The sequence below is a fragment of the Hemicordylus capensis genome, chromosome 6 (genome assembly GCF_027244095.1).
Source record: "Hemicordylus capensis ecotype Gifberg chromosome 6, rHemCap1.1.pri, whole genome shotgun sequence".
In the NCBI taxonomy this organism is placed as follows: Eukaryota; Metazoa; Chordata; class Lepidosauria; order Squamata; family Cordylidae; genus Hemicordylus; species Hemicordylus capensis.
In genome coordinates this window covers 24,688,174-24,708,179 of record NC_069662.1, presented here as the reverse complement: position 1 = coordinate 24,708,179, position 20,006 = coordinate 24,688,174, and the positions used below count along the sequence as shown (strand labels likewise).

The 20,006-nt window shown below is 45.5% G+C and overlaps 1 protein-coding gene across 2 annotated transcripts in view; it reads left to right on the top strand.

Moving 5' to 3' along the window:
- Positions 1–20,006, top strand: part of LOC128329785 (serine protease 27-like) — a 43,107-nt gene that overhangs the window by 16,551 nt on the left and 6,550 nt on the right. Inside the window, exons 2-3 of one of the 2 annotated variants that reach the window (XM_053261472.1) lie at positions 16,097–16,123; positions 18,272–18,434. In XM_053261472.1, coding sequence (XP_053117447.1) covers positions 18,292–18,434 — 143 coding nt within the window. In that variant the 5' untranslated portion in view covers positions 16,097–16,123; positions 18,272–18,291. Of the gene's footprint in view, positions 1–16,096; positions 16,124–16,636; positions 16,674–18,271; positions 18,435–20,006 lie in introns of those variants that run through there. The other variant, XM_053261473.1, reaches the window with a different exon arrangement.

Below are 20,006 nucleotides of genomic sequence, written 5' to 3'. Positions count from 1 at the left end.
CTCAAATGTTACACAAAAGTTCAATGAAACATTGCTCTGAGATTCATCGGTGGCAGCATTCCCTCTAACAGGTAATTCCAGTTGTTGACTACAACTCCCAGAATCCCCAGATGTGATGGTCTTTGGCTGGGAATTATGGGAGTTGCAGTCAACAACATCTGGGATCCCCTGTTAGAGTGAACACTGATTCATGGTGGAGTTTAATAAGGTTTATATCCAATGTGTCACCAGCTTTGTTGCAATGCTCAACAACTGCGGAGTTCATTTGTGGTGGTAGTTCTTTATATCAAGTGTGTCACCTGCCCTGCTTTAATCCAACGCTGGTTAGTATTGTTACTTATTTGCAGGTGCCTTCATCAGAAACTGATGAAGCTTTTCCTGCTGTGAAAACCTTAAATGATGTGGAATGCTTAACTAGTTCAATTTCTGTGTGTGGGATAATGGTGTTTAATGCAGCAGAGGGGGCTTCAGAGGCCTTTAGGTGATGATGGTTAACTTGAGGGGGGGCCTCCGGAGGCGGGGCTCCAAAGGCCTTTAGGTCCATGCTCCAAAATCACCTAGGTTCACCCCAGGTCTCTTATTTCAGAGGCTATTGCTTTTTGTGATTCCATTTTTGTTTACTATGTGTGTGTGTGGGGGGGGGATAATTTACAACTAAACAGTTGTGAAGTCACCTTTGCCCTGGTTACATACAGCTGAGTACCTACGACAGAGGTTTCTCTCAGTGAATCACATCAATCCGTTTCCTGGAGGACAATCACAATCACATCTTTCTTAACATATTTCTACGCCCAGGGTTTATACACTCATCTTTCCTCACAGACCCTTTGCCAGCTGAACAGATGGAGCCTTCAACACAGTGAGTCACCTAAAACAGTCAAAGAGCTGAGTAACTGGACTGGAATTACGTTTTTATTCTTGTCAAAAAGAGGGCATTAAAAAGATTAAAAACAGGCAGGTGAGTTTAGCAGGGTGTGGGTGTTGCAAAATATGGCATGTGTTGTCTAAAAATAACAACATGAACCCTAACCCTAACCCTATCCACCCCCCAGCACAGTACCTCCAGTGACTGTTTCTGGTGTCTGTCTGATGTTGCTTTTTAGATTGTAAGCCCTTTGGGGACAGGGAGCCATCTTATTTATTTGTTATTTCTCTGTGTAAACCACCCTGAGCCATTTTTGGAAGGGTGGAATAGAAATCAGATAGATAGATAGATAGATAGATAGATAGATAGATAGATAGATAGATAGATAGATAGATAGATAGATAGAATAACAAAATGCCCATCATTATAATAGCTGGGGTAAGAGGATTGGTCTGTAACAGGAACCCTTGACGGTTACAATACATCACTGAGTGCTGTGTTCACAAGGATGTATTGTTTCACCTCTCCAGAGAATTCCCTGCAGGGGTGTCTGAGCCACTTAGTGTCAGAACAAGTGTGGATCCCATCATAGCATCTGACATTTCACACACGATAGGAAGCTGCCATATACTGAGTCAGACCATAGCTCCATCTGGCGCAGTATTGTCTACCCAGAGTGGCAGCGGCTTCTCCAAGATTGCAGACAAGAATCTTTCTCGACCTATTTTGGAGATACCAGGGAGGGAACTTGGGGCTGTCTGCTCTTCCCAGAGCCGCTCCATCCCCTAAGGGGAATATCTTAGAGTGCTCACCCATTTTATTTTATTTTTATTTATTTATTTTTACACTTATATCCCCCTCTTCCTCCAAGGAGCTCAGAGTGGTGTACATAGTTATTTTTATCCTCACAACAACCCTGTGAGGTAGGTTAGGATGAGAGATACATGACTGGCCCAGAGTCACCCAATGAGGTTCATGGTTGAATGGGGATTCGAACTTGGGTCTTCCAGGCCCTAGTCCAACACTCTAACCACTATGTTTTGCTGGCTCTCTACGCTATGCTGGCAAGTCTCCCATTCATATGCAACCAGGACAGACCCTACTTAGCTAAGGGGACATGTCATACTTGCTACCACAAGACCAGCTCTCCTCTTGTGGGTATTTATAACACACTGCATTCTTGTGCAAAGGTTCATGCCATATAAATAAGTTAGATATTCATTTATCTAACATATTTATATCCTGCCCCTCCAGTACAATACTGCTCAAGGCAGCTCACAACAGTAGAATTAAAACAATATAAAATTTAAAACAGTAAAACACTATTTTATTTTAAAGTAACTCAATTAAAACAGATCAATTTTTTTTAAAAAAAAAAATTAAAAACCTTGGGGAAGAGCAACTGGCCCTATCCAGCCCCAGCACAGCATCGCTCCAGTGGTTGTTGCTGGTATCTGCCTTGTGTTTCTTTTTAGATGGTGAGCCCTCTGGGGACAGGGGGCCATTTTCTCATGAGTGTTGCTATGTACACAGCTCTGCAGGGTGTGTAAGGAAACTGAGTGACCAAAACAACTTAATATTTCAGTTAAATTCATGTTGCATTGATGTTCCGCAAGTGACAAAAATACGCAAAATACACAAACAGACTATAGAAGAAGACTAATGTTACAAGAAAAGTCCTGTTCTTACCTATCTGTGAGTGCCAAGGTGTTTCTTTAAAAGCTGCCAATGGTCTATCAAGCGAAACTCTAAAAACCTATTACAGCAGCTATTCAAAACCATATCTACCTGACAGAGGTTGAAGGGAGCGGTTTGTACAGTTTGGAGTATCAATGGGGTGCGGGGGGTCAATTTAAGCTAGCTAGAGAACAGAAGCAGTCTGTGGGCAGGGGGGAGGAACAAACTAGCTACTACGGCTTCTGCATTGGCGTCTAGTTGTGCCTGCTCAACCTGTCTATTGGTAAGTGCTTCCCACCGGATCAACTTGTATATTGGCGCAATGCTTTCTACCTGATCGACCTGTCTATTGGTAAATAAACAGATATTTTTAAAACATCCCGAGTGATGGTTTCATGACATTCTGGTTTCCATTCAGCACAATTGCTGATAACCAGGTCAACAGACCAGTGAGATTTTCTTCCTTCCACTGATGCAGACTGGGAAGTCATATGATTTACGTGTTCAACATTCTCCCCTTGCTAAAGACAATGAAAAATTGCAAAATAGATGTCCCTTGCAGTGGTGGATTAACGGAGAGGCAGAGTAGGCATTTGCTTACGGCGGCAAAATTTGAGGAGCAGCTAATTTTGCCCCTCCTCAGATTGTGCTGCCCCTCTCCATGGGCAGCAGTGGCTGCAGCAAGGGTGGAGTGGGCGAGGAGAGAGCCCCCCCCCCCTTTTACCTTATTTTAAAAGAAGGCAAACCTTTTTTGCTTAAGGTAAAAGGGAGGCAAATAAGATTAATCCGCCCCTGGTCCCTTGCATGACTAATGTCGTTTTATTTTGGAAATAGTGAATCAGATCATATTTGTTCTTATGCTTTCATTTGCTTTATTGCTCCTGTTTGTTTGTTTGTTCTGACACTGAGGAAAGAAAATCTAATGAATAAAATGAGAGATGGGGAAGAGAAAGATATCATTAGTCTCTGGTCATCTCTCTGTCTCCTCACAAGGAAATGGAATCTGTAGAGCTGCCCTGGATCTTCCTACCTCTTGGGGAAGTAGGAACTCAGAAATAATGTTTTGAGCAGGGAGTCACATCTTAACCATTTGGGTTCCATTCTGGTTCAGGACAGGTTTGTTTGTATTTTTTTAACGATCTGATTCAGTTCTGGTTCAAATAGTGGCCCACATGCTACACAGCAAAATGCAGGCACTTCAGCACCACCTGTACTGCTATGTGTGTCTAAAACACCATCCACGCTGCTAAGAAAATAAGACCAGTCCTGCTGGATCAGGCCCAAGGCCTATCTAGCCCAGCACCCTCTTTCCCACAACAGCCCATGTGATGCCCTGGGAAGCCATACAACCAGGAGATGAAAAATATCATTAGAAACAGCTGCATCCGTTTCTTGAGATTGATGACCTCAGTAGTACATTTGCTGGTAACCTCCAGACTTGATTACTGCAATGCACTCTATGTGGGGCTGCCTTTGTACGTAGTCCGGAAACTACAATTACTACAGAACGTGGCGGCCAGGTTGGTCTCCGGGTCATCTAGAAGAGACCATATTACTCCTATATTACAGGAGTTACACTGGCTGCCAATAGGTTTCCGGACAAAATACAAAGTGCTGGTTATACTGTAACCTATAAAGCCCTAAACAGCTTAGGCCCATGGTTTTTAAGAGAACGTCTTCTTCTGCATGATCCCCATCATGCAGTGCGTTCGTCAGGGGAGGTCCGTCTCTGGCTACCTTCAAGTCGGTTGGTGACCACTCAGGGACAGGCCTTCTCAGTTGTTGCTCCCAGACTTTGGAATGCGCTTCCCGCTGACATAAGACTCTCCCCATCCCTAGTGGTTTTTAAAAGAGCTCTGAAGACTCATCTTTTTAACCAGGCCTTTTAATCTTTTAACTTTTAACTTTTGTAATTTTAAATACTGTAAATTGTTTTTGTTCTTAGGCTGTTTTTTGGCATTTTAATTGATTTTAATGTTTTGTGTTTCTGTATTGTTTTATTATTGTGTACCGCACCGAGACTTTGGTTTAGGGCGGTATAGAAATGTATAATTAATTAATTAATCAATTAATTAATTAATTAATAAAGGCATGCCCCCTTTCCTGCTATTGTTGCTTCCCTGCAACTGGTATTTGAAGGCATATTGGCAGAGGCACTCTTACCCCTGGACTTCCAGGCCAAAGCCCAGGGCCTCCACATCCCCTAAGGCCCCCCCAAATCCGCTTTATTCTGCTGCAGGTGGTGTGGTCACCCGGCCAAGCATCATGGTGCTTAATTTGTAGGGGGGGAGGGGCTCCAAAGGCCTCAAAGGTCCAGGCTCCAAAATTACCCAGGTGCACCTTTGCATATAGAGGTAACCTATAGCCATCAGGACTAGTAGCCATTGATAGACATATCCTCCATGAATTTGTCTAAGTCATGCTTAATAAGAAAATATAGGCTCCACTGAGATTTGAACTCAGATAGCTGGATAGCTGGAGTCCAGAGTGCTAACCATTATATCATGGAACCTCACATTGTAGGATGGAGCTGTTTCGCGGTGACCTAAACATGCACAATGGCAGTTGTGAGATACTACCTCCATTGGCTGCATTTGCATGTAATGTAGAACCACTGGTCGAATGGACCTGTGGTTCTGCATCCCCCTTCCCCCACATTCTCCTGTCCAACTTTGGACATACAGGAGAGCGAGACTGCAGAGAGGCAGGGGAGTTGGCTGTGTGGGCTTCCTTCTTTACTGAAGCACAGCCCACACAACCAATCACAGCTTCCTCCCTCAACTCTGGTTCCAGAGGAAACAACCTGCGATTCCAAATTCAGACATACCGCAGGCTGCCTGGAACCTCAGGTTGAGGTGATGACATCACTACAACCCGAAGGTTCAGATTGGAATTCCAATTCTGAACCCTCAGTTTTGTCGCCGTGCCAGACTCCAATTCCCCGCATTCGGACATAATGTCCACGGAACCGCAGGCCTTTTCAACTGCGGTTCTGTGTTACATGAGAATGCAGCCATTGTTTCCAGCTGTTACAACATCATGCAACTGTGATTGAGTAATTCTAAGGTGCAGCGGAACAACCCTGTTCTGCAACTGCATAGAGAGTGTTTTAGACACTCGCAGTAGTGTTGTTGGTGCTGAACTGCCGACATTTCACTTTGCAGAATGTAAACCACTAACATTAAAAAGTAATTAAGTGACCAGTTGAGACATTTTGAACTGGTTTTGAATCCATTTAGGAACTTTTAGTGCAGAATAATATCACACTCATTTGCTTGCAATAATAACTCCATAAAATGAATATGACAGCTAGTTAACTTGGGAAATATATGGTGTGTTGTTGTTTTTTCTTTTGAGGTTTTAAAGACAGCAATGGCAGCTAGTCAGTCAACAACATGGTTGCATGGTGCTGACGGAGGTAGTTTCTACCTATTATGTCCCACTGGTTATCCATAAGGGTGGACATTTCCTTCCCACCTCAATTGCCCCAAAATGGTGGCCAGTTAATCTTAACAGCAAGCCATGACCCATCGACAAACTGGTAAGACCTATGAAAATGCATGCAGCAGAGGGCTCTGCATCCCCTTGGTAGCAAATTGTTTGGGAGACTGAGGACTGACAAACGGTCTCTGAACCCGGTTTCTTTCATGCATTTTGCCATCACTGGCCATCACAGGGAGCAAGGCATAGCCCTTGCACACTATTTTCTGTGGCAGGAATATTCCCTATCAGTACTAAGGAACTCTACAGGCACACTCTTTTTCCTGGATGACAGGACTATCCATGGCTATTAGTCTGGTGGCTATAGGCCACCTCCAGCATCAAAGGCAAGATGCCACTAAATACCAGTTGCAAGGGAGCAACAGCAGGAGAGAGGGCATGCCCTCGCCTCACCTCTTGCCTGTGGGCTTCTCAAAGACATCTGGTAGGCCACCTTGTGAAACAGGATGCTGGACTAGACGGGCCTTGGGCCTGATCCAGCAGGACTGATCTTATGTTCTTTAGCCCATCACATTTTTGAGTTTGAGGAGCAGCAGTAGATCCTTGATATCCCCTGCTACCTTTTTGCAAAAGTAAGTATCACTACCATGGTTGCATACCCTGGCCTACTTTGGCTCCCCTAGTTTACAGTCTTCAGCATCCACATGCAGTTGCTGTTTTTCAATAGACAGACAGGCTTGGCACAGTAAGTTGAGGCATACGGTGAGGTAGCAATAACAATGTCATCATGTTTAGTCTACTTTCCTTAAGCAAACTAAGCTTATGAGATCTCTGATCTTCTCAGAGAGGAAAAGCTAGCCAGTGGATGGTGCTGCAAAAATCATAGGAACATAGGAAGCTGCCATAGTTGACTTGGAAGCCCCTCCTTCCCAAGTTGTGGCTTAAGAAAGATTGATTGACACATGATTAGATGTGACTTACATCTCAGCGACATACATGGGGTTAGGAACATAGGAACATAGGAAGCTGCCATATACTGAGTCAGACCATTGGTCTATCTAGTATTGACCATTGGTCTATCAGTATTGTCTTCACAGACTGGCAGCGGCTTCTCCGAGGTTGCAGGCAGGAATCTCTCTCAGCCCTTTTTTGCAGAAGCCCGGAAGGGAACTTGGAACCTTCTGCTCTTCCCAGAGTGGCTCCATCCCCTGCGAGGAATATCTTCCAGTACTCACACTTCTAGTCTCCCATTCATATGAAACCAGGGCAGACCCTGCTTAGCTATGGGGACAAGTCATGCTTGCTACCACAAGACCAGCTCTCCTCTCCATGCAAGGGTCCTGCTCTGCATCTGAATACAGCATCGCCAGATTGTGAAGTTGTGCTGGGAAGTAGGACAGAAGCCTATGAGAGTGTGTGGAGGGTGAGTAAGCTCACATTTGGAACTTGCACACAAGCCTCTCACGTAGCACAACTTTTTGTCACCTGGAAGGACTAGAATAGGAACACTTCTAACTGCAGGAAGGGGAAAACTGCCTTGAATATTGAGAAGAGGTCTTTATGATGCATGCAATTTAACTGAGAGGGGGAAGAAGAACAAAGAAGGATCTGGGAGAAAGTGATGTGGAGGAAATGAAGACGCTGTCCTGGAGGCTTGACAGACAGGGCTTTTATTTCGAATCCACTCCGGATTAGAGTGTACCAGTCCACATATTAGCTGGATTTACCCCGAAGTCCCTGTAGGCTATCAGGGACCAGTACAGACATGACTCTGTTTTCCCCCAAATCATGGCTGTGCATTCTGGCTTAGCCCAAATTATGTCCAGCTTTTTAAAATCCTGTATTTCCAGCAGCTTTTGAAAAAATCCCAACGTTCTTCTTTGATGTGTGGAGGGGCCATTGCCAATAATTCGGCTTACTTGCACTTTCATGTGTGTGTGTTTTTTTAAAAAAAAGTCTGCTGGGTGGACTTCCATAACACCAAGTGTCAACAAAGGAGAGTTTGACAGCTCAGTCTGCTGTGTTCTTTGAGTTATTTGTAATTGCAAGCACTGGGGGCGGTGGGGAGGGGTTGTGGCAGATGGATGCAATTCTGTGAAGGGAGTCCAGAAGGGGAGGGGGAGGGAGGAAGAAATTCCTGAGTTAAATGCAAGCCCAAGCAAAATGTGTGTCTTCCTATGCTTTCAAATCTGGTCACCATAGGAACACAGCTTACATATGCAAATGTTTGGCTATGCAGATGTTTGGAAGCTTAACAATGGAGACTGCAGGTTGGGGTTAAGCGTTCTGTTGTTTTGACTTGTCACTTTTGCGGAAATCCGCCTGACAGTCAAACAAAAAAAAAAGAGTAATCCTGAAGGGAGGCATCTCGTGCCTTCTCCTGGGATGTGATTGGTTGGAGGGAAAAACAGGAGCAAGCAGTGTGGACACATAAAGGAGAAAGATCGCAGGGAGTGCAGGGAAGAGCTCATGGCTATGTGAAATGTCCATCTAACTCCCCGAATTAAACTGTCCCGAATCTACTGCGAAGTAGATACACTCCTCAGATACCCCGCGGCATAAAGCCATGTGTAAATAACTCCCTGGCTGCATGAGAAGCCAAAGACTCCAGGATGAACAGGAAGGAAGGATTCTCTTAATGGGAGTGGATTGTGGAAGCAATCGGATTAGAAACAGGGAAATGAGGAATCTTGGAAGCCAGAAGGCAGGGGTGAGGAGTGTCTAGCTGCGTTTACCCAACAGGTTTCATAACATTTCCAGCAGGAAGACACCCAGATTTGGCAGTAGTCCCAGTGTGAACACGCCCTCTTGGGATTGCATATATAAGCACCACCGCTTGCCTCCATCCTATGAATAGTAGAGTGTGCTTCTGAACGGTCCTTGTTTTGGAAGCGTGACACAATCCACCCCTCCTTGCCTACGAGAAAAAAAGAAGACACCAGTCGCAACATGGGGCGTCAAGAACAAGAATCGGGGGCAAGAAGGCGGTTGATGGGATTGTCTTTGCTGGTGCTTCTGCAGATGGTGATGGGTAGGTGATGCCTGTGGGATGCAGGAGCATATATTCTGCACCAGTACAGAGACATACAAGGGAAGTTGAAACGGGGGTGAGGGGTGGCATCTTGCTTTATGGAACGTCATAGCCTTGAGCCTCACATGGTGTTAAACCAATCTCAGCCCAGGTGAAGAGCCAGCCCTTCAGGAAGAGACATGAGGACAAGATTAATGAGAGAGAGTTCTGCTGTTGGATTCTCCCACATCGGGCCAGTCTGGCGGCTGTATGATGGAATATATGTCCCAGCCTCAGGCCTTGCACTAGATTCTTAGCAGAAACTACCAAGCCCAGCACAGCTTTCTTCCAGTGACTGTTGCTAGTGCCTACCTTATGTTTCTTCTTTAGATTGGGAGCATTTTTGAGACAAAGGACCATCTTTTCTATTATTCATTTATTTTTTGGTGAAAACTGCTTTGAAAACATGGGTGAAAAGCTATATAAACATGAATGAAATGCAATCCCCCTGCTAACTGAGCAAAGAGGCACCTTTTTAAAAGTGGTGATTCTCTTTATTGAGCAGGGGGAGAGCAACTGGCCCTATCCATCCCCAGCACAGCATCCTTCCAGTGGCTGTTGTTGGTTTCTATCTTATGTTTCTTTTTTAGACTGTGAGCCCTTTGGGGACAGGGAGCCATTGTTTTTTATTTATTTATAGCTATGTAAACCTCTTTGGGGAACTTTTATTGAAAAGTGGTGTATAAATATTCATTGTAGTCATATTGGCTGTATATATAAATATTCATAGTAGTAGCAGCAGCAGCTACCTGTGATGCTCTGTATTCTTGTTGTCCCTGTTTAGGGAACAAGTAGGCTGTCCTTTGCTTTGTTAATGGCATTTCCATATTCTGTTCTGTTTCACCCTCACTGAGATGCCCTAAACCATCTTACTTGACAGCTTTGTTTGAGATAAGCTTTCTAGAACAAAGCAAGTTGGGTCACTAGTGGTAGCAAGCATGAATTGCCCCTTTTGTTAAGCAGGGTCTGCCTTAGTTTGCATTTGGATGGGTGACTACATGTGAGCACTGTCTGTTGTAAGATATTTACTTTAGGGGATGGATCCATAGCTGAGTGGTAGAGTATCTGCTTGCATGCAGAAGGTCTCAGGTTCACTCCCTGGCATATCCAGATGGGGCAGGGAAAGACTCCTGTCTGAATCCTTGGAAAAGCTGCTACCAGTCACTGTAGACAGTACTGAAGTAGTGGGCGCAATGGTCTGACTTGGTATAAGGCAGCTTCCTATGTTCCTAACTTTGCAAGACCTTAGCAATCAGGAACTCAGGAAATAAACTTTTCAAAACCTGGTCTGTTAGATTAGTTGGAAAACTTCTTTGAGTTTTACCAATTCAGAACTGCCGGAGAGCTCAGATCTGTCTGAGGCAAGCAAACTCCTCACTTAACAAGTTAACCAGGATCAATCATCCTAAATACAAGCTGCTAAAGGGCTCGGAGCTCTTGCAAGTAGTTTATGCACTACAGTAGATTTTGGCTTAGGGAGATGCCTAACAAAGTTAAATGTAGTGGAAGTAATCAAGACTGTAGACTACTGCTCATTCGTAAGCATTACATAATGTGGAGTCAATGTTTTTATTTGAGTGTACTTTTATGTATACAATCTGGATTAATTTGACAATGAAAATGTCTCCCTTGCTTCTCTTGGCTTATTTTCACCATGAGCCACATAGTACAGACTTGAAAGTCAAGGTGATGAGCTAACCTCTGAATATTTGATGGATTACTTACATGTACTGACTTAATCAAGAGAGAGGCACACCTTATTTATAACAATGATGCTGCCTTCTCCCAAGGGACAGCTGTGCATAAAAAATATCAGCATTCTCAGTCTGTGATGGATTAATTGATCTAAATCTGTCCCAGCCCAGGTCTTCAGAGGTCCTCCTCTCAGGCCTACCTTTAACTGAGATCTGTCTTATTCAGTGGTGAACCCACACATTACTAGAAAAAATTATTTTTAACAATTACAGAAAATTTTGTTACAGAAAGGTCCATTACAGAAAGGTCAATGTTGTTTTCATCAGCTAATCATAGTCCCTCTTTATACTGCTGCTTTATAGTGTTATGGTGCTGCTTTATAGTGTTATGGTGCACCACCAGAGAGCCCCTGGTGGCGCAGTGGTAAAACTGCCGCCCTGTAACCAGAAGGTTACAAGTTCGATCCTGACCAGGGGCTCAAGGTTGACTCAGCCTTCCATCCTTCCGAGGTCGGTAAAATGAGTACCCAGAATGTTGGGGGCAATATGCTAAATCATTGTAAACCGCTTAGAGAGCTCCGGCTATAGAGCGGTATATAAATGTAAGTGCTATTGCTATTGCTATTGCTATTGTATAAGATGTTTTGATGTGTTGTGATAGATAGATAGATAGATAGGAAGGATGAGTAAATACTGGCTAACCATAACTCACAATACAACATGGGTGTCTTCAAGCTGCCAGGGCTGCCACAAAGAGTCCATCAGCCAGGTTCATCGGTACCATTGTGATTTTTGGCAATATCTACCCACCTAGAAATGGAAATTTCTAGGTGGGTAGAAATTGTAGCTTTCTGTGCGTTATCACTCCTTTAAAAAAAAAAAAATCCCTGCCCCCAAATGGTTAGGGTAAAATTGCAGTCATTTTTGCACAGAGAAAAGGGCTTGGGTCAGGGTTAGGGTAACAATGAGCAAATTGTTGTATTCTCCTCATGGAGTAATGACATTCCTGCCAACGTTCATTTCCATTCCTTGGACAACGATGATAAATCTTTATAGTAGTTTGTGGCCCAGTTCAGATGAACATGTTAACTGGAGTGAAGCATGGCCGAGGTTTCAGATGAGCAGTGGTGCACCTAGGCAAAACTGGTGCCTGGATCGCCCTTGCTGTGAGGCTGCCGCCCCCGGCACTGCAAGGCCCCCAAATGCCACAAGGCCCCCCTGCACTGAGGGGGGCCTCCTGCCATCACCGCTGCCCCGCCACACTAAACCATGGTTATCTTATTTCATCTACTTTACTTTAGCCACCAATGTGTGGGGCAGGGTGGGGGTGAGCCACGCAGGCCTCCCCCCCACCCCATGGCAGAGGCCAGAGTGGCCACTGGGCCTGCCTGTCTGGCCGTCCCCAGCGGTCCTTACAAACTACGAGGCACTTCAGCTCACCTGCGCAGAAAGAAGCACCTTGCAGTTTGCAAGGACAGGCAGGCCCAGCAGCCTCTCTGGCCGCCACCACCACCACAGTGCAGGGGGAGGCCTGCTCGGCTCACCTCCCACCCCACATATTGGCAGCTAAAGTAAAGTATTAAGTAATTATAAAGTAAGTATAAAGTAAAGTATTAAGTAAGATAACCATGGTTCAGCATGGCGGGGCAGCAGCAGGGTTGGCGCAGGGTGGTGGCAGGAGGCCCCCCAGTCCATTGGAGGCCCCCACAGACCTTGGAGCCACAGGCCAGGTCCCCAAGGTCCGGGGGTTAGAGCACCTCTGCAGAAGAGCACTGACCACCCCAGCTGGCTCCTGTACTAGCATGTAAAAGGCAGCCCAGACAGTGTTGTGGAGGTGGCCAGCCACACAGAAATTTGAAACAGCATGTGGGTACATGCATTATGCTACAATGCAATGCTCAGGGCTATATAGGGTGAGGGACTGGGTGCCTGCCTGTCTGCTCCTAAGTGTCATTCTCCTTCTGGCCTCCTGTTTGCCATCTGGCCCCCAGGACTGGCTGTTGTGCTGTGGTGAGGCTTTGCAGGACTGGGGCCCAGGCGGTGACTTGGCAGTTTTCTGGCCTCTATCTGCCTAGAGCTGTGTGCTCAGGGCTATATAGAGTGCTGCCAATGATGGTGGGCCTGCCACTTGCGGGGTTGCCACCAAAGGAGTGACACCAAGGGGAGGTCTCCTCTTTGGGGGCGACCCCTTTGGGGGACAGTGAGGGCGAGGGCCAGGCTTCCTGGTCCAAGTACTTGCATGTCGGGGGGGGTGGATTTAATAGTTAGGCCTCTGTTTTTAATTGAGACCTGGGTGAGATTCTTTTATAATGTGTCTGGTTTTGGCTGGAGATGAGGAAACAGGGGCCGTATCCACTGATTATGGGGCGGCAATTCCGGTGGTGTTGGGGAACAGAAGAAGTAACTTCAATGTTCATTTTGGGACCAATTTGTCCGGGGTGGCTAAGGAGTTCATAGAGGCCATGAGAACTATAGGCCTATCCCAAGTGGTCTCGGGACCGACGCACATTGCTGGTCACACTCTTGATTTGGTATTTCACTCCTATCAGGGTGGTGTTCCATGGGTGGGGACTCCTGAGATTTCCCCATTGTCATGGGCGGACCACCATCTGGTTAAGGTTGGACTCACAATCACTTCCCACCTTCACAGGACTGAAGGGCCTATTAGGATGGTCTGCTCGAGAAGGTTATTGGATCCATTAGGATTCCAAGAAGCCTTGGAGGAATTTAGTGTTGGCTTTGCCGGCCATCTTGTTGATGCTCTGGTGGACAACTGGAACAGCAAACTCACCAGGGCAGTAGACATGATTGCTCCTAAGCATCCTCTCCGACCCACTGCAAAATTGGCCCCTTGGTATACAGAAGAACTACTGGGCTGAAGCGGCAAGGTAGACAACTGGAGCACAAGTAGAGAAAGACTTGACTTAAATCCGACAGATTGCAGCATAGAGTACATTTGAAGATCTATGCTCAGGCAATACGTGTGGCAAAGAAGAGATTCTTTTCTGCCCGTATTGCATCTGCAAGTTCATGTCTGGCAGAGTTGTTCAGGGTTGTGAGAGGGCTAGTACGTGCCCCTCCTCCATTGAATCAGAATCTGGAACCATCGATTACCCGCTGTGACATGTTTAATGAATTCTTTGTGAGGAAAACTGTCGTATTCGGGCCGACTTAGACTGAGTCTCCACAATTACTTCAGTGTCTGATGTGGAGATGTCCAGTGACTCCTCTTGTGTGGTTAGGTTGGATCAGTTCCAGTTTGTGACTCCTGAGGATGGGGACAAGCTGCGACATACCACCTGTTCTCTTGACCCTTGTCTGACATGGCTTATACTATCTAGCAGAGGGATTGTTGTAGGAGGCCTGGTAGAGATCATAAATGCTTCTGTGAGGGAGGGCAGGATGCCTCCTTGTCTTAAGGAGGCAATTATTAGACCACTTCTAAAGGAGCCTGCCTTGGATCCTCAGAGTTAAGTAACTACAGGCCTGTGTCCAACCTTCTGTGGTTGGGCAAGGTAATTGAAAGGGTGGTGGCCTCCCAGATCCAGGCAGTCTTGGAGGAAACTGAGTATCTAGACCTATTTCAGACCAGCTTTCGGGCTGGCTATGAGGTGGAGACTGCCATGGTCGGCCTTATGGATAGTGCAGAAACTACAGCTGGTTCAGAATGTGGCAACCAGGTTGGTCTCCGGGTCATCTCGGAGAGACCATATTACTCCTGTATTGAAAGAGCTACACTGGCTGCTGATAAGTTTCTGGGCAAAATACAAGGTGCTGGTTATAACCTTTAAAGCCCTAAACGGCTTGGGTCCTGAGTATTTAAGAGAACATCTTCTTTGTCATGAACCCCATCGCCTGTTGAGATCATCAGGAGAGGTCCGTCTGCAGTTGCCACTGGCTCATCTGGTGGCTACTCAGGGACGGGCCTTCTCTGCTGCTGCCCCAATGCTTTGGAACGCCCTCCCTGCCAAAATAAGAGCATCCCCATCTCTGACAATTAAAAAGAAATCTTTAGACACATTTGTTCACCCAGGCTTTTAATTAAATAGTTTTAATAGTTTTAACATCGTTTTACAATATTGTTTTAAGGTTTTTAATTGTTGTAAGGTTTTAACTTTTTGTTGTCATTTATTTTAACCAATGTTTTAATTTCTTTGTTGTCATGTATCTGTTTTAACTAATGTTTAAACTTTTCTGTTTTTGTTGTAAACCGCCCAGAGACGTACATTTTGGGCAGTATAAAATATGTTAAATTAATAATAAAAATAATAATAATTAGTTAGTTAGTTAGTTAATTAATTAATTAATTAATAGGGACACCATAGGGGCCACAGAAATCACCATCAGTCAATTACAAAAAGCATATTTACTGGGAACAGCCTATATTCTGTGACACTATATATAATAACAGCAACAATATCGATAACAAAATTCAGCCATCGGGATGGACCCGATGTCTGGATAAAACAAACCAGTCAATAACTGTCTGACTGTGTAAACAATAATAATAATAATATAATGGAAGTAGTGCTGCAGACATGTCCCACACTGTTTCCAATTGTTGTGCAACTGTCCACATTTACAACCCCACCAGGGTTGCCTTTCTCATGTGCAGCAGCCCCACACAGTGAGAAAAGGTGGCATGGCATTGCGCGTCATGTAGGCCACTGACTGGCATCCTGACTGATTGTGCCTCATGCACTGGCACATTGAACAAAGTTGTGCAAAGGTGGGGAGGTAATGTCACTGCACAGAACCATGGGGAATTTTGCAATTGCGCAATTGTGCGGTTGTGCAAAAGGTCCTAAGCACAACCAGGTTTGTGCTAGTGCAGTGCTAGTCTGGAATGCAAGCTCCCAATGTGGAGGAACGCATCTGTGCAACTCTTTCCCACAAGTGCACCATTCAACAAATATTGTAATCTTAATAAAGAAATTGATAGTAGATCTTTAACGCCCTGCAACTATTTTGAAGTCAATTATGGGGAGGTAGATTTTGCCTGCACAGAAGCACCAGGCATAAGGGGGGTTTCTGACTAGACACCTGCCCTTCACTTCCATAGATGCGGCTGAGTTACCATTTTGACAGAGCCCGGAGAAGAATGAAAAGTGTGTTATAGTTGCTAAGCAACTGCAATAAGGTCATTTTGGAAGCATCAGGAGAAATGGAAGCAGCATTTAAAGACAGCTGCGGAAAGTCTTAAATCCTATTGGGGGGCAACATTTGAGCTCGATTCTGGGTGCTCAAAAGCCTGAGGGTGGTTATAGCGCCAAGACCATAGTGGAGTGACTCCAGATTCACATCCAGTTATGACTTGCTTATGCTCTGACCTTATCTCTTTCTTTTCAGATGTTAAACTGAGTGATGCTACCAGAGGTGAGTTCATGCTTGCTTGTATATCTCCCAGAGGGACAATGTGGGACAATAGCCCATTAAACCTTCCAACTATAAGGGAATATTATGAAGCCGGGCTGTCTTGACCACAAGATCTCTGTCAAGAACAGCTGCCCAGAAACTGTAAAATAGGACTGTCAAGCAATCAACCTCAAAAGGCTCCATTCACAAAAGTCATGTATCCAACACATAGCTCCATTCAAACATTATAAAAGACACTCGTACAATGAGTGTACAGTGTACACAGGTACATTTATATAGCTTACATTGAACCACATTTGCCATTTTGTCTCCCATTTCTTACTCCCCTCCACTGTGAAAACTGTCCATTTATTTCTACCCTCTGTTTCCTGTTCTTCAACCAGTTACCAATCCACACATGAATCTGTCCCCTTATCCCATGACTGCTAAGTTTACTCAAGAGCCTTTGGTTGGGAACTTTGGCAAAAGCTTTTTGGAAGTCCAACTATACTCTGTCAACTGGGTCACCTTTATCTGCATGCCTGTTGACATTCTCAAAGAACTCCAAGAGGTTAGTGAGGCAAGACTTGCCCTTGCAGAAGCCATGCTGGTTCTCCTTCAGCAAGGCCTGTTCTTCTATATGTTTAACAATTTTGTCCTTAATTATGCTTTCCATCAATTTGCCCTGCACAGAAGTTAAGTTAATTGGCCTGTAGTTTCCTGGATCCCCCCCGGATCCCTTTTTGGAAATTGGAGTTATACTGGCTACTTTCCAGTCCTCTGGTACAAAGCCTGATTTTAGGGCCAAGTTATATATTTTTGCTAGCCGATCAGCAATTTCACATTTGAGTTCCTTCTGAACTCTTGGATGGATGCCATCTGGCCCTGGCAATTTGTTGATTTTTAGTTTTTGAAGACAGATTAGAACATCCTCTCTTGTGACCTCAAATTAGCCCAGTTCTTCAGCCTCCAAGCCTGAGGAACTCAGTTCTGGAGTAGGCATATGGTCAATATCCTCTGCCGTGAAGACAGATGCAAAGAACTCATTGCACTTCTCTGCAATCTCCTTATCCTCCTTAATAATCCTTTTCATGCCCTCATCATTTAGGGGCCCAACAACCTCCCTGGCAGGTTTTCTGCTTCTGATATATTTAATGAAGTTTTTGTTATTTCCCCTTGACACTTGTAGCATGACTCTCTTTTTGCATCCCTTATTTCCTCCTTACATTTTAATTTTTTTTGCCAGAATTTATGCTTCTTTCTCTTCATTTGGGTAGGACTTCCTGTTTCTGAAGGAAGTCTTCTTCTCTTTTATAGCTTTCATGACTCTGCTTGTTAACCATGCTGGCATCATCCTGAACTTGGCAGTTTCCTCTTTCCTTGGTATACATTTCAACTGACCTTCTATTATTGTTGGCTTGAAGTTCCATGCTTTCTGGAGTGATTTGACCCTTCTGGCTTTCCTTCAACTTCCTTTTTACAAGTCCCCTCATTTTTGAGATGTTTCCTCGTCTGAAGTCCAACACATCTGTATTGGACTTCCTTGACAATGCTCCACGCATATATAAGCTGAATCGGATCACACTATGGTCACTGTTCTCCAATTGTTCTACAACTCTGACATCTTGCACCAGGTCCTGGGCACCACTCAGGATTAAGCCCAACTCCTTTCTGGTTGGTTCCATGACCAACTGTTCTAAGGGAAAGTCATTTGACATGTCTAGAAATTTGGCCTCTATGTCAGTACCTGCACACGAATTTGCCCAGTCTATGTGAGGGTAATTTAAGTCACCCATTATTGCAGCTCTAAATGGCTCCCCTCTCTCTCTTGCCCTTCCTGAGAGCTGTGCTGCCTGCAGGCTGGCCATTCCCCAGGTAGAACTGTGCTGTTAACTGCACAGCTCTACCTAAGTAAAGACCAGCCTGCAGACAGCATGATTCTCAGACACAGCAGGAGACGAGAGCGGATCCACCCAGTTGCCTCCTTTAGTGCTCCCCTTAGGACCAGCTGGTCCTACCTGGTAGGGCTGAGAAAGATTCCTGCCTGAAACCTTGGAAAGCTGCTGCCAATCAGTGTTGACAGTACTGGGCTGATGGAGCAAAGGTCTTACTCAACAGCTTCCTATATTCCTATGTTCCTAATCATAATCACAATAATCTCTTCCTCAGTGTGTGGAAATCGGGGGTCTATGAAACGGATTGTAGGAGGAAAAGATTCCCAAGGTGGAGAATGGCCTTGGCAAGTCAGCATCAAACTGAATGGGGATCACCACTGCGGAGGGTCCCTCATTACAGACCGATGGGTTGTCTCAGCCTCGCACTGCTTTAAAGAGTGAGTATGGACTCAGAACCCTGCAGGCCTGTCTGTTACACAAGGGCAAACATCCACAACAGAAGCTCACCTACTTTTTCAACACTGAACTCCAAATGTGAACATGAAGCATATAAGGGCACAAGAAGAGCCCTGCTGCATCAGACCAAGGGTCCATTTCATCCAGCATGTGGTTTCCCATGATGTTCTAGCAGATGCTTCCAGAAAGCCCACAACAGGGCGCAAAGGAAATAGCCTCTCCCTTGCAGTAACTTCCCAGCATTTGGTATTCAGTGGGCCAATTTGGATGGGCACTGCCTGGCACATTCAATACGGTTGGGGATGCCCTGAGAGTGCGCCTACCCTGTCATCATAGGAGGATGTCCCTTAATCTCATGAGAGGGGCACTCATCTGAATCACCCCTCTATATGCCCTTCAGCGGGAATTTTGAGCATATGTAAAGAGGTGATACAAATGAACATACCACACACAAACACACACACACACAATTAAGGGACACCCCAGGGACATCTTCCTGTGATGTCAGGGCAGATGCACTCTCAGTGTGTCCCCAAACTCATTGTGTGTGCTGCTGAGCAGTGTTCATCTGTACTGGCCTATTGGTATATTCTCTTTAAACGTACATGGAGTTCCATTCAGTCACCATAGGAATATACTGTAGGAAGCTGCTTTACACCGAGTCAGGCCATCTCATTCAGTACTGACTACACTGACTAGCAGCAGCTCTCCAAGATTTCAGGGGTCTTTCCCAGCCAGACCTGAAAACACAGGCAGGGATTGAACCTGGGACCTTCTGCATGCAAGTGAATGCTCCACTACTGAGCAGGGATGTCGGGACCTTTCCGGCAGACACAGGACGAGCTCAACCAGTGGCCCACTGCCTCTCTGCTAATGTGCGTGCATGTCAGCACGCACCAGCCACTCCCTCTGCATATGATGTCATATGCAAGGGCCATAGCCACCAGCAGCAAGATAGGAGAGATGCCGTCTGCTTGCTGCACTTGGCGCTGGTGTGTTCACACACTGTTGGGGACTGAACTCCAATGGTGCGCGAATGAGGCATCGAATGCAGCATGCCTGATGCAGGGAGGGACGAGCGCTGGTGGCCCCCAGAGGTGTGGGGGAATGCGGGGGAAGCCTCTGGTGTCCCCTGGAAGTGCTCAGGGTTATGGAAGCCAGGGAACACTTATCTTCCCCTGCTCAGTGGTGACCATGCTCCCGCTATTGAGCTATGGCTCCATCTCCTAAGGGGAATATCTGACAGCAGATAGTGCTCACATGGGGTCACCCATCCAATGCAAAGCAAAGGTGGTTATTCATGCTCACTATCACAAGACCAGCAGTCCTCCACCATCAACTGTTCTTGTGAAGAAATGAGGTCTGAACCTCCTCTTCTTTCCAATAGGTTTCCGGGCAAAATACAAAGTGCTAGTTGTAACTTACAAAGTCCTAAACGGCATAGGCCCTGGGTATTTAAGAGAGCGTCTTCTTCACTATGACCCACACCGCCCATTGAGGTCATCTGAGGAGGCCCGTCTCCAACTCGTCTGGTGGCTACACAGGGATGGGCC